General features: G+C 41.8%; 1 protein-coding gene across 1 annotated transcript in view; it reads left to right on the top strand.

Annotated features, from left to right (window-relative positions):
- The window catches only part of LOC120821052 (gamma-aminobutyric acid receptor subunit gamma-3), a 54,227-nt gene that overhangs the window by 25,351 nt on the left and 15,110 nt on the right, over positions 1-13,766 (top strand). The window contains exons 4-6 of the mRNA XM_040179418.2: positions 7,017-7,108; positions 7,563-7,694; positions 10,443-10,525. Of these exons, the coding sequence (XP_040035352.1) occupies positions 7,017-7,108; positions 7,563-7,694; positions 10,443-10,525 (307 nt within the window). The remainder of the gene's footprint in view (positions 1-7,016; positions 7,109-7,562; positions 7,695-10,442; positions 10,526-13,766) is intronic.

Raw genomic sequence — 13,766 nt, forward strand, 5'->3', positions numbered from 1 at the left:
TCTTTTTTTAGGAACCGTTTTTTCAGCTGTCAACTTGAGTATTCTTCACTTGACCTGCTTCCCTTCGCTGTCATTACCACGGCATGTTTACTAGCTGATGCTTCGATTGTTTCGTGTGTGTATTTTTTATTTGTGTGTGTGTGTGTGTGTGTGTGTGTGTGTGTGTGTGTGTGTGTAAGTGTGTGTGCGGCGTAGTTGGAGAAGCTCAGCCAGACAAAAAAGTAGATGTGCGCAGCAGCGTGATAGTAAATAAAACTAACATATCCATAGTTACTAATAAAAAAAACAAAAAGGGATGTTCAGGACATTAATAACTCTGACCCTCAATATTTAACCTTGTGGTTTAGTGCTGGTTATGTGTCCATATCCCACCTTCATATAACGTAAGGAAGCAAAAAGAAGCCATAGAAACATGTAATATTGTCCCCCTTCCCCATGACGCTAAATGGCTTAGTAGGTTCATACCTGTGTGTCGCATTATCAGTGAAAATGGTTTTCTTTTCACTTTTCAGATGCAAGTCTGCAAGTGTGTGGTACTTCATTTTTTAGGCTTTTAGGTTTTTAACATGAGATTTATCAAATCAAATAAAACGGCACCAACGAGCATAACAAAGAGAAAAGTAGCTCATTTTGAATTGTAAATGATAAAAACCAGGTCTGAAGGTTTTTTTTTGGGGGGGGGGGTTCTCCAACTGGACATTTACGCTCCGCCGCTCCTCCTGTTCTCTTCCCACTGTGCCTGATTCACTGACGCAGACCCCCACGCACACACACTCAATTGCTCTCTCTCTCTCTCACCACACACACACACACACAGGCGGTGTGTTGTTTTTTTACCTTTTTCTCCATGCTTGATCTTCAATGATGTGACTTATTTAGGTGCAGGGAAAGTGAGGCCGACAAGGCATAGGAAAAGGTTATTTGATTGGTGTGCAGAAGGTCGGACAAGTAAACTCAGAAAAAGGAGAAAAAAAAGTCTGATGTCTATAAAAGGGTCGCTGTTGTAGGCAGAAGCCACTCAGACGAGCCCCCGATGTTTCCACTTCTTTCTCGGGCTAACAAACATACCCTTTGGATCTGAAATCCAAGCCCCGTGCTTGTTTTGTGTTTCTAAACAAGAAGATCGTGTCTAATTTAAAGTGGAAACTTATGGAAACTAGTGTATAATCTAAAATAAACACTCCCGGCTGCGATGGCCATATGGGTGTTTGAAGTGGATATCGATCATCAGTCTCACTGTACAGCAGGTGGAGGATTCAAACTTTAAGAGTCATTAGCAGCAGCACGTCTAGTTATCTGTTACCAGTACGATGAAAAGTGAATCAAAAAGAGAGCCTGCAGTTAATTGTCCCTCAGGCGGACGCTCAGGTTTCTTCCACCCTCACAAACTGCTCGGTAGGCGAATCTCTTCCTTTTTGCTTCTTTCAAAGGTCTTTTTTATTTGATTCTTCGGGATGAACCAAACAAAGGCTTGTTTATGAGATTAACGGCTCACATATCCCCCGGTAACACACAGTTTTGTTCATTACCCCTGTCAGAAGTTCATCGGCCCCCGTAAGCGAAGGTTCGATGGTTACCTATGTTGCCTCTGTTGTCGCTGTGAGGCCGCCCACGGGGCGCAGCAATGCATCATGGGTGAATGTGTTTATTTAAGTGGTGGACATGAGGGCTCTGCGAATAACACGGCGTATTTAAATATTGTTTATGCCGATAGCCGCGGAGAAGTTGACGGATAATTCGGAGAACTCCAACTCTCCTCTTGTTTATCTTTCTACTTCTAGAAAATGTAGTCCAGCGACCAATTTTCCGAGGTCTGGGAGATATAAATATTTCACTTATAAATATTTATACAAAACTATGCGGCATCGGTTGTGCCTGAAGAAATACATTAGTCAGTGATCTGTGCTTTAAGTTTGAGCTCCACGGCAAAACATAACATAATAAAGTGCAAGCCGGTGTTTTAGAGCTCGCTGGATTCTACTTAATCAGCAACGAGGCAGAGGAGAGGCCTTTATGGGGCAGTTGTTATGGTGAAATATTCATGGTAGGCTGACTCATTAAGAAAAGAAGAAGAACCCTTTATTAAGTAAAAATCAGTCCAAGGTAAAGTATTCCTTATAATTAATTACTGTATAACGATGTTGTCTTCTGTGGTTACTGTTAAAGTAGTAATCCTGTTTAAGTGGCCCAGTCAACCCTAATATCTAAAATGACAAAATGTTGCATAAAAATCGGGTTATTGCTGCAGTTCGTGTGTATTGGCTCACAGGGGCCCAGTGAGGAGTCGACTTCGGTGACCTTTTAACTTGCACTTTAACTGCCTTTGATGAAAAGCTTTTGTGGGAAGTCGCTTCCTTGAATCCATCGTAAGTCGCACTTTAAAAGTAGGATACCAAATGTTTAAAAACACGGACTTTAAGGGGAGCGGGGGGGCGGCGGGGGACGGCTACCCATGCCTGTCTCTAATCACTGCAAGTATGCCTTTGTCCCTAGAGAGCGGTTTACTTGATGACCTGGTTTTGGAAAAGGGAATAAACGCCTCAGGGCGGGTTTCCTCTCCAGCGCCCGATGATGGTCGCAGACAGTTGCTGCAAGTTATCTCAGTTTTGCCGTCTTTTGGTTTGGCTGACAAATCCTATAACGGTAAAACTGTTGCTTTGTTTAGTCAAAGTAGACGCTTCTCTACCATCAGCTGTTTGCGTGTCTTTGCCCTATTTGTCATAGCTTGAGACTATGACTTGCAACCTTCTCACATGGTGATAATTGCATATTTATTCAAATTACTTTTCTTTATCCTGTTGGAGATTTTGGTACTCAATCTAATTGATATTATTGAGGGAAATTGACGGAAACATTCATCTTGCAGGATGTAATCTCACTGTCATTCATCCTTTGTCTTTAAAACATTTTCTCCTCCACTAAAGAAACGATCAATCTTCTTAAAAGTGCTCCTCCCTTTACCGAGATCTAATCTTAACTCTTACGGGAAATGTGGTAATTCTAAGAATTTTTCTTACAATTTCCTCACTAGGAGCAACTCATTGACCTAGAAAGCTTTGAGGACTAAGCTCTACATGAAATAAAGCAGCAGGCAATAGGGGCTCACGTTTGATTTTAATTTCAGATAAGATCTTTCAATGCATAACATTCTTGTAAAAAATCCCATGTTTGTATATATAAAATATAAATCTTTTCTGCTTTTCTTTTCTTGTCTATTTTCAATCGCATTTGTTCATGTCCAGACAGCATCAGATAACGAATTGAAAAGTTGCCAGTAAAGAACAGACAACTCAATGAAATCATTGATTTTAAAATATTGATGGAGAGCCTTTCATTACCAACACAGACACTTTATTCAATGAAGGTTTGCAATCTGAAACAGTCATGCGGGAATAACCTTTCTTGCTCAGTGAGTGTGAAGATTTCAATCAGGCTCCTACTGAACCCAAAGTTATGAAGATACACCCAAGTATTACGTTTTTTGCGGCCCGCGGTAAACCCGTTTTGGGGATGTGGGGAGTGTGTCTGAGTGGCGTCTGTAATTGGTGATGAGCGATCGGCCTTCATGCAAAAATGATGAGGCAGGATAAGGAGGAAGCTGTTTGTTTAGACGCAGTTCAAGTCGAGCTAATTAACTTCAGTCAGACGTGCTTTGCTGTCAGCTTCCTTTGCCTTTAGTATTGGATTTCATATTATCAGATTCTACTGTGTTTCCATTCCCCAGAAGAGTGGAGGGCAAATATGTTGATTTAGTGCCCACTGTTTTTTTGGTGCTACAAGTGCATTGCAATGTCAAATGATAAAGTTATGCAAATGTTTCCCTTCAAATGCACATAAACGATTGTCGCCTGCCCTTTCGCCCTCTTCCCACACTTGGACTGGCATTACACACAAAAAGCGCTTCCTCTTTGACCCTGTGACGTCGCCGACACTGTAAAACTTAGTTAGGGACGGAAGCGAAACAGTTTATCGCATTCTGAATATTTTATTTAAGACCCAAGATCAAATATTTATACCCTAAATAAGGAACCGGCATCTCTCTGTCTTTGACTTTAAATGTTGGATTTTCCCATTAGAGCGTCATCGCGCCTTCAGGTCGGTGCTTCAGTGCTTCACTCCCTTAACTCCCCCATTTCCTGACTTTGAAATGGGTGCCCAGGTGAATAAAGCAAACCTCTGTAGTTAAATTTAGTCAGATATCTCCCAAAACACGGCGTCATCGGCTAATGAATAATGGCTTGTAGGTGCAGTCCCCCAAAGGACACAACGGAAGCACAAAGTCCCATCGTGAGGGTGGGGGAGGGGGGAGCGGTGGGCGGAGGGGGGGGTCGCCACCGCCAGGCGAAGCATTTAACACTCTGTGGTCCGTCGCCTTATTTGTTGGGACGCATGTCTCTGTATCATTACCATCCAAAGGTCGAGTGTGCCGACAGTAACCACGGGGATTGTGGCAACAGATGTATCGGGAAGGTCAGGTCCCATCTGTCTGTTCGTGGAAAAGGTCAAAGCAAAGTCAGAAAAGGAGGAACGCTGGTTAGAATTGTGATGTTTCTGCCGTGGCTCTGTGCAGCTTCACTTTATGTCTGAGTTACTGAACCAACTTTTGATTTTTAGACAAAAATGAAATCATAATCTGTCCTCCGGAGTTTATTCCGCTATAATTGAGTTGATCCGTTTTTTTCTGAAAAAAAGGATCATTCAGAATCTGTTAACAATTATTTTCGTTACATTTCATATCGGCCCAAAGATTGTAAATGGCTTCCAAAGACGTCTCGCTGTTCTGACCTTACCTTTGAAGTAACAGTGCGCCTCGTTCTATAGTGGACTTCCAGCTGATGTGGTGACCTTCTGCCTGCCATGTTGGAGGTCCTCACTTCCTGTGAATAGGCCTTCTTAATTCCCAACTGACTTCAGGGTATTAGAATGTGTTTAATAGCTCGACTGCTCACATTACTTCCACAGTATCTCACAATCACTGTGCATTCAAATGGCTTCTCTGTCATCCATCTTCTGTCTCTCTTCCAATAATACTTTGTATTTTGTTATATTCTTCAGAAGTGTGCCATTGCAGTCATTTTTAACTTGAAAAGGAGATTTTAATTTACTTGACTACATAGATGTTCTATGCCTCAGCAAATGAGTGGGTTATGTCATGTGGTTACCATGAAAACAGGAGGCCGTGTAGCGCTCTGCTCTCAGGTTAATTTAATGGTTTATTTTTGTAAAGATTGTCTGGAGGTTGCAGACGACGGGGCTTCACAGCCAGTTACAAGGTGAAGTTATCTTTTGCCATGTCAGAATGTCTTTTACTATTAGTGTCGCTGAGTCTGGTTTTGGTACCTCCTAAAACCTCACTCATGGAATTGAAGTAATATTTATAGTATTAAGAAAAGGAAAATAAACATTACAGTGTGAATAACTGAGAAAATCAGCAATTACAGCCTCAAGTCTTCTTGGGTAGGATTCCACAAGCGTGGCACACCTATTTCTGGGTAGTTTCTCCCATTCTTCTTTGCAGAACCTCTCAAGTTTTATCAGCTTGGATGGGGAGCGTCGGTGCACAGCCATTTTCAGATCTCTGTTCAATCGGGTTCAAGTCAGGGCTCTGGCTGGGCCACGCAAGGACATTCACAGAGTTGTGCCGAAGCCACTCCTTTGTTATCTTGGCTGTGTGCTTCGGGTCGTTGTCCTGTTGGAAGATGAACCGTCGCCCCAGTCTGAGGTCCAGAGCGCTTTGGAGCATGTTTTCATCGAGGATGTCTCTGTACATTGCTGCATTCATCTCTCCCTCAATCCTGACTAGTCTCCCAGTTCTTCCCGCTGAAAAACATCCCCACAACATGATGCTGCCACCACCATGCTTCACTGCAGGGATGGTATTGGCCAGGTGATGACCAGTGCCTGCTTTCCTCCAGACATGACGCTTGGCATTCAGGCCAAAGAGTTCAATCTTTGTTTCTTCAGACCAGAGAATTTTGTTTCTCATGGTCCGAGTGTCCTTCAGGTGCTTTTTTGTAAACTCCAGGCGGGCTGTCATGTGCTTTTTACTGAGGAGTGTCTTCCGTCTGACCACTCTACCAAACAGGCCTGATTTGTGGAGGGCTGCAGATATGGTTGTCCTTCTGGAAGGTTCTCCTCTCTTCATAGAACAACGCTGGAGCTCTGTCAGAGTGACCATCGGGTTCCTGGTCACCTCCCTGACTAAGGCCCCTCTCCCCCGATCGCTCAGTCTGGCTGGGCAGCCAACTCTAGGAAGAGTCCTGGTGGGTCCAAACTTCTTCCATTTCCAGATGATGGAGGCCACTGTGCTCATTGGGACTTTCAATGCTGCAGAAATCTTTCTGTACCCTTCGCCAGATCTGTGCCTTGATACAATTCTGTCTCGGCGGTCTACAGATAATTTCTTTGGACTTCATGGCTTGGTTTATGCTCTGATATGTACCGTCACCTGTGATACCTTATATAAACAGGTGTGTTCCTTTCTCAATCATGTCCAATCAACTGAATTTAGCACAGGTGGACTCAAATCAAGTTGTAGAAACATCTCAAGGATGATCAGTGGAAACAGGAGGCACCTGAGCTAAATTTTGGGTGTCATGGCAAAGGCTGTGAATACTTATGTACATGTTAGTTTTTTTTTCTGAAATTAAAATATTATAAAATACAGGTGCCAATAAAGGTTATTAAAATCCATGTTTCAAGCATTTTATATATTGTGTAATGAAAATAATGATTTTGTGTCAAATGGTCACAGTTAGAAGATGAGTCAATACTGAGGTGAGAAGTGCTGAAGTAAACCATTTGTGAAATGGGTCAATTTCATTTCCATATCAAAGCATAATGTGTGCTTGAGTGCTTCCAGTGAGTGCTGCTGTAGTATTTCCTTTTGATCTGTGCACATCAGCTCCAGCATAAAGACCGGACCGAGGCTGCTCAGCGTGCACACTTCCTCCGCTTTCTGCTGCTCAACAAAGGCTCCTCCCATCACTGTATTGAGTCTGCTTTTCTCTCCCCAGGAGTACCAGATCGATATTATCTTCGCCCAGACCTGGGTGGACACCCGTCTGCGCTTTAACAGCAGCAGCAGTAGGCGACTAACCCTCAACAGGTATGCTGGATTCACTGTGGATGTACAGCTGGATTTTAAATTCCCTCACCTGTCAGCTGTGCTGGTGCCGCGTCGAGCGCTTTGCATCCACAATCACAGCATTTTCAGTTCAACTATGGGTTTTTTATGCTTTTTTAAAAAATAACTCTGAGACCCCACTGTGACAATTCCTTCACTATAACAACTGTTGTGTTACAACATTTTCAAACTGTGAATATCTCATTCGAGAAGCATATTTGTCTCGCTCTCGGGAAGAGGCCTGTAATTAATGGAACAAATTGACTGATGTACTTGGTTTTCCGTGTGTCGCCCGGGTATTTTATTATCCTCTTACTGGGAGGTGAATCTGCTTCATACATTTCAGTCAAATAAGGAATTCAACATAAATTGTATAACCCCCCCCCCCACCCCCCTTCTCTCTTTGTCTCTTTTTGTCGACCTCTTACTCAACCAGCAATATGGTCGGCTTGATCTGGCTGCCCGACACCATCTTTAGGAATTCCAAGAACGCCGACTCCCACTGGATCACCACGCCCAACCAGTTGCTCCGGATCTGGAACAATGGAAAAGTGCTCTACACGCTGAGGTACATGAAAACACGCAGTTCAGTGTAGAGATCCAACCAGGTGGCAGACACAGAGTCAATGGCACATCTGGTATATTAAAGGAATAGGACAACAAATTGTGTTTTTAAGTGTTCAGAATTACAAACTACAAACCATTGATTGTGACAAAACCCATTAAATATGAAATAGATGTAAAAGAGACAATATGAACGTTGGCAACCTGTACGTCACCCCTCTTTGTGAATCATTTGAACATGGATTTCACTTGGAGCTTCCTGTCATCTCAGAAGTCATCTCGTCCTCATTAATAGGCAAATAATTGCTGCATTTTGCCAATTAATTCAAGCTGCAGTCATCTAAAATTCATGCCCCTCTCAGTAGTTTTCAATAGTGATCAAAACACATGGATCTGTACGTTCCCATTATGCTTGTTAGGAGCTGCACAAGTCTCTTTGTCCACATCAAAGCACTTCCTGCCCTTAAAGTTCCAGAAAACTGCGTTTCAAACTGCAGAGGTGGATCATTACACCAGAGCATTTTCTGCGTGGTCATTTCAAGTCGTTTTTTATCACACAGTTGCAGAAAAGATGTAGAATTAGAATATCTTAGCTTTACCTCCACAGAGAAGAAAATAAACTCCCATTGCAGCACGTTGACATGTCACGTGTTCCTGCTGGTTTGATTCCACCAGTGTCTACAAGACTCACCCGGGAGTGTATGGCTTGAGTTCTTTTTATATTTGAGTAGCATCTGGGTTTATGAACCCTCAAACTTTGACATGAACCTTTTCTTGTCTGCACCTGCGTACCCAGACTTTCAAACTAGACCGTGTTCGAAAAGCAAATACGACCATAGAAGTGTTTGTTTTTCCAGCCCTTGGAGGAACAGATGCACAGGTCAGGAGGATTGCTCCCATCCCGTCTTGTGGAGTCGAATCGATCCAATAAAGGTGAACCAGAATGACTGTAAGAAGAAATAACTTCTAAAAATGACCTTAAATCAAACTCATTTAATGATTTGGGGTGTTTTAACGGCAATTTCAACTTCCACGCAAGGTTAGAGCTGCACCTATTGATATATGATTCAGAACAATGGCCCTAGTCTGATTATGTGATAACATATATACTGTTTAGTATTTAGTAGTTTAGTAGCACATTGTGGTAGACGCAGTAAGCAGCTAGCTGGTGAACATAGTGGCACATTTAGCAGTTAAAGTTGGGCTCTTACTTATTGTCTCTTTTTATTTCATTCTAAGCTATTTTTACATTGCTTGCCTCCCTTTGTGTGCTGCAAATTAAAAAATGTAGTTTTTAAAAGGCGTAAATCCTACAAATAAAGATTGAAGCAGAATAGTGTGTTGGATAAGTACATTTTGTAATAAATGAGATGATGACTAAAATGAGAGTCAACACTTTAATGTCATGCATCAGATGGACACCAAATGAATGCAAATGTTGTTCAAACAGGCGACTCTATGCAAACATGTTTGCCTCAAAGGCTCTTTAAGTTGATCTCTTCCTGTTTCAGTGCAGTGGCTAATGCAGGTTCAACAATGTGCAGGCTACTTTCTACTTGAGTTTTTTTTTTATGGTTTTCTGGCTAATTGGCTTCCGTGATCACATATAAATAGTTATCTAGATACACTTACACTCCTCTTAAATAGCTGCTTATATTCATAATGATGTTGCAATAAAAACATGCATTTTAATCCATTACCCTGGTTTGGTCTTTCAAAGCATTATTAGATAAACTAGAACTAGTACAATACTGTTTTTACAACCAATCAGCGGTTTAGTTTTGGTGCTAATGGAGTGAATGAAACAAACATATTCTCTCAAGAACTGCCTAACTGCCACAGCTTCCCACTAAATGTTTATCTTTTAATAGCTTATCTTTCTTCTGCTAATGCATGTCTCAGTGATGAATTATAAAATGATTGTTTCATTAAAAGGATATTAAATCTGAAAGAGGCGTATGTTTGGAGGCGTATTTGCAGTCAGCAATACATCGATCACTCTCGCATCTCAGCAGTGTTTGCTTTCCTCTCGCTCCGCTCACCTCGGCGCTGCACGCTTGACCATATTAGGTCTTCCTGGCTCTCGACAAAGGAGGAAGATTATGCAAATTGGGTCCGCATAGTACATCATCTGCACTTTGTTCACCAACAAACAAGATGACCGAGACGAGCCGCCTTCCTGCTTTCAATTAGGATCCCGTTGTTTCAGTCGAAATGGGTGAATGAGGAACTGTACCACACGAACAGGCACGGAACGAATCAAACAAAAATAACATTTTTAAAATAATAAGGATTAATTGCAAGTACTGGTCACAGGCAGAGAATGTATATTTAGACTGATTTCAAACTAATCCCCTGTGTCTTTGTGCTCACCGTTGCTTTCCCAGAACATCTGGTGTATTGACTTGTCCAGTGATCGTAGCTAAGTACTCCTGCTTCTAGAAGCTTACACGCCTCGGGGCCCTGACCCGTAAGTTAATGCCATCTTCAACAGAAAACATGTCTGACGCTGATGATTAAGCAGTTCTGTCATTTTGAGGGATTTCGCACATCAACAATTCAACCAAGTGGGTTCCTGCACCAGCTGGTTGGAAGCCAGCGCTCCATATAGTGCAGTGTACATTATGTCATCCGGGCAGTGAGGAATCCTGTGCATCACACCATGTGCTTCAAGGGCCCAGAAAACGAAACCTGTGAAAACCTTCTTTTAAAAAAATATCTTTTCTCTCACCCCCCCCACCCCCCTCTTCAGGATGACCATCAACGCAGAATGCCAGCTGCAACTCCATAATTTCCCAATGGACGAACACTCCTGTCCCCTCGTCTTCTCCAGCTGTGAGTTTTGGCAATAGCATAACACATGCACACACTAATTCACAATTAAGCAGATATTCATGCATCGCTGTTCCTGTACATGGAGTACCCTCAAGTATAACGCTTGATTTACAGACGTGTTCAGAGTTAATACAAACGACATAAAACAGAGGCAAATTATGAAACATATATTCTGAAAGCAAATGTAAATAGAGCAGGGTTGGGGCTACAGCTCTTCCAAGCTTTGGTAAAAATCTCAGCAGCACTATTTCTGACCCCAGCATTAAAACGTGTGAATATTCATTTCCTTCTCATCATGAGACCCGATAGGCTCACACTTATCAATATCTCTCTGCTGGAAAAACCAATCCAACACTTCCCACGCTGATCCAGAGTCACAAGCGACACCTAAGTTTCTTCATCAGCTTCAGCTCTAGGACAGAACCCCCCGTCTAGTTTATAGCTTCATTTAGGTCTGTCAAGGAACTATTTTCTATCAACACATCACCCCCCCACCCCCTCACCCGTGCCAACTTTTTCGAGGAGAAACAAACTGAAATGGAAAGAAACTGAAACTGATTACCTCAGGCCTAATATAAAGTGTCGATGTTCTTACACATTTAAGTGGTTTAGAGGCCGAATCTGTGGCATGATGACTGCATTAGCACTACTAACGGCTTGATGCTGGCGTGAAATTGGAGTCCCCAAAGCGTTTATAGTCCCATTAACCGGTGCCTTATTAAATTACCCCCCCTTGCTACCTAAAAAGCACCAAAACGTCATTAGATGTGTGTATGACCGGTCATTCCGGTGGACCAGACATCTTCCAGTGCTCCACATGATATAATTAAGGTTCTAATCATTACCTGATGCGCCTACAGATGGCAGCATTCATCACAGACCATCGTGTGACCTCCCCGTGTCCGCATGGAGTTCGGTTAACTACTCGACTATTTTCACATCAGAGCGCGATGAGAGCGGAAGTCTCTGTCGCGCTGTTGGTGGTGAAAGAGCTATTGAGCACAAATGGGCTTCCATTATGTGTCTGCTCCCCAATGAAAGGATGTTCAGTAATGACCCCAACCGGGTAGATGGGCATTTTTCTTTGTCTGTAGCTGCAACGCAGCAACTAAGATCGTCAGCTTTTGATTAAGAGGCGTGATGTTTTGGTATTTTTGATAAAACTGAATACTGCCAATTAATCGAACAAACATAGAGATTTTTAAATTTCACAGCGTACTGTGCATTTTAGATTTGGCTTAGCAACAAAAGTGATGATATTAATGATAAATAATGAATAGGAATGCAGACGGATATTTCATTGGCTGAATGAATCTTTGGAATGCTATTGAGCTTTATTTTAGGACTTGTCAAGCCCAAGTTGGTTACACACAATATTGGTGGATTGAAGTTCCTCAGACATCATTTCAAGCTTTGGATGCTTTGCACAGCAGGGTGATAATGAAACCCTCCCTGTTTCCCACTATCCAAACACCATGACCTTTCTCACCAGCTGTAACCTCCACTGCTATCGACCTCTGCTACCACTGATGGCTTGGCTGTTAATACATTGTGATACTGTGAAGCCCTCATGCACTTATCTGTGTCATCATCATGGAGCAAATCAAAAGCCTTCCCAATATGACCGCAAGCGGTTTCATTAATAACAGTATATAAGCATGATGAATGCCTCGATGACCTATCTCATTTATTCTTCATATGTTTTGATGACAGATGTTTTTTTTCCCAACAACTTGCATAGATGTTTTGGATTCGTGACTTTTAAGCTTTCTCTTTTTAAATTGATTCCAAGTCTAATACATTAGGAGACACTCCTCCGGTGAGCTGAGTATAGAAAACTTGAAAACTATGATTACACACGGAGCCATGCAGTTATCCACACCACAGGCACCGCCGCAATCACTTCAAACCTAAAGAACACCCGCCGTGTTGCTGTATTAGTTCCATATTTACATTCTTACTGCACATACCGTTACATACGAGTCAAATCATTCTGAAAATGCAGGCCATGATTGATATCTTGCTGCGTGCTAGAAACAGCAATACCGTACATTTCTTTTGTTTCGTGTCAATCATTTGAAAGCTACAGGAAGGGATAATTATTCAGAACTGTGAAAGCTTTTATCATGATTTAGCTCACTACATATAGTGTGTGTGTGTGTGTGTGTGTGTGTGTGTGTGTGTGTGTGTGTGTGTGTGTGTGTGTGTGTACAGCTTGTGGGTGAAAAATGTTCCTCGAGTAAAGTTTCTGTGTGTTGTTAGCAATGAGGTTAGCCATAATGCTAACAACAGCCAAAGACTCATTTAAGGTGGACCAGCCGTTCCTGCGCTTCCTTTTGAAATATATTATCTATTAATTGTCACAAATGGAAATTTGAGACAATGAGAAAAGCTTTTGCATTAAAAATCTGAAATCTTCATGAGGTAAATTCTCGTCTGGACAGCCCTGACATGCGTTTCTTATAGTTAAACCATGTAGAATAGTATATGTTTTTTAACAGCGTGTAAGTTCCCCAAATGTTGTAAAGGAACACATGTTTTAAATAGCTAAAAGGTAAACACCTGTAGCGTCACAGGCTTGTTTAAAAAGTTGGAAAACAGATTGTTTGTAATAGCTGCAGTAGCACTGTGTGCTTACATTTCCCAACGCATGAAAGAAGGAAGGTTCAAATATCTATTTGCTATAACTCCCTCTTATCTCTGCTCACATGATGTTGTTCTGAACCACACACATAACAGGACTTTGTTTACAGTGATATGGGAAACGTTGAGATAATTTGTGATATTTTCCTCCAGGATAGACACGGCCAATATTAGAGGCAAAGCCAACAGAAGAGGTTTATATCGGTGTGGAAGAACATGTGGCTTCAGGGAGCTTTTAAAGCAAGATTTATTTTGTACCTTTGAAAATATACTGGTGAAATGATGATAATACTGTTTGCAGTGGAGATAATTATATCAACACAACAAGGGAAATATGATTGCAATAATGTTTTCCCTCTAGTGTTGCTGTTTGGGGAAAAAGGAGATGTCATGTTTGTGATTGGTCCTCTTGTTTATAAATGGCTGTCCTCTAAATGTGACTATTTAAATAATTAAGCCTGCTTTCCACCAAAGGGCTCAACTCTTTCTGCTTGTTAATGCAGTCACTCATTTACAAAAAACAAACTATAAATTCATATATATACTTTTCAAATGAGCCTAGCTTCTTATTTACATCCCCGGCGCTGTATTGTCTTGT

The sequence above is a fragment of the Gasterosteus aculeatus genome, chromosome 1, assembly GCF_964276395.1.
Source record: "Gasterosteus aculeatus chromosome 1, fGasAcu3.hap1.1, whole genome shotgun sequence".
In the NCBI taxonomy this organism is placed as follows: Eukaryota; Metazoa; Chordata; class Actinopteri; order Perciformes; family Gasterosteidae; genus Gasterosteus; species Gasterosteus aculeatus.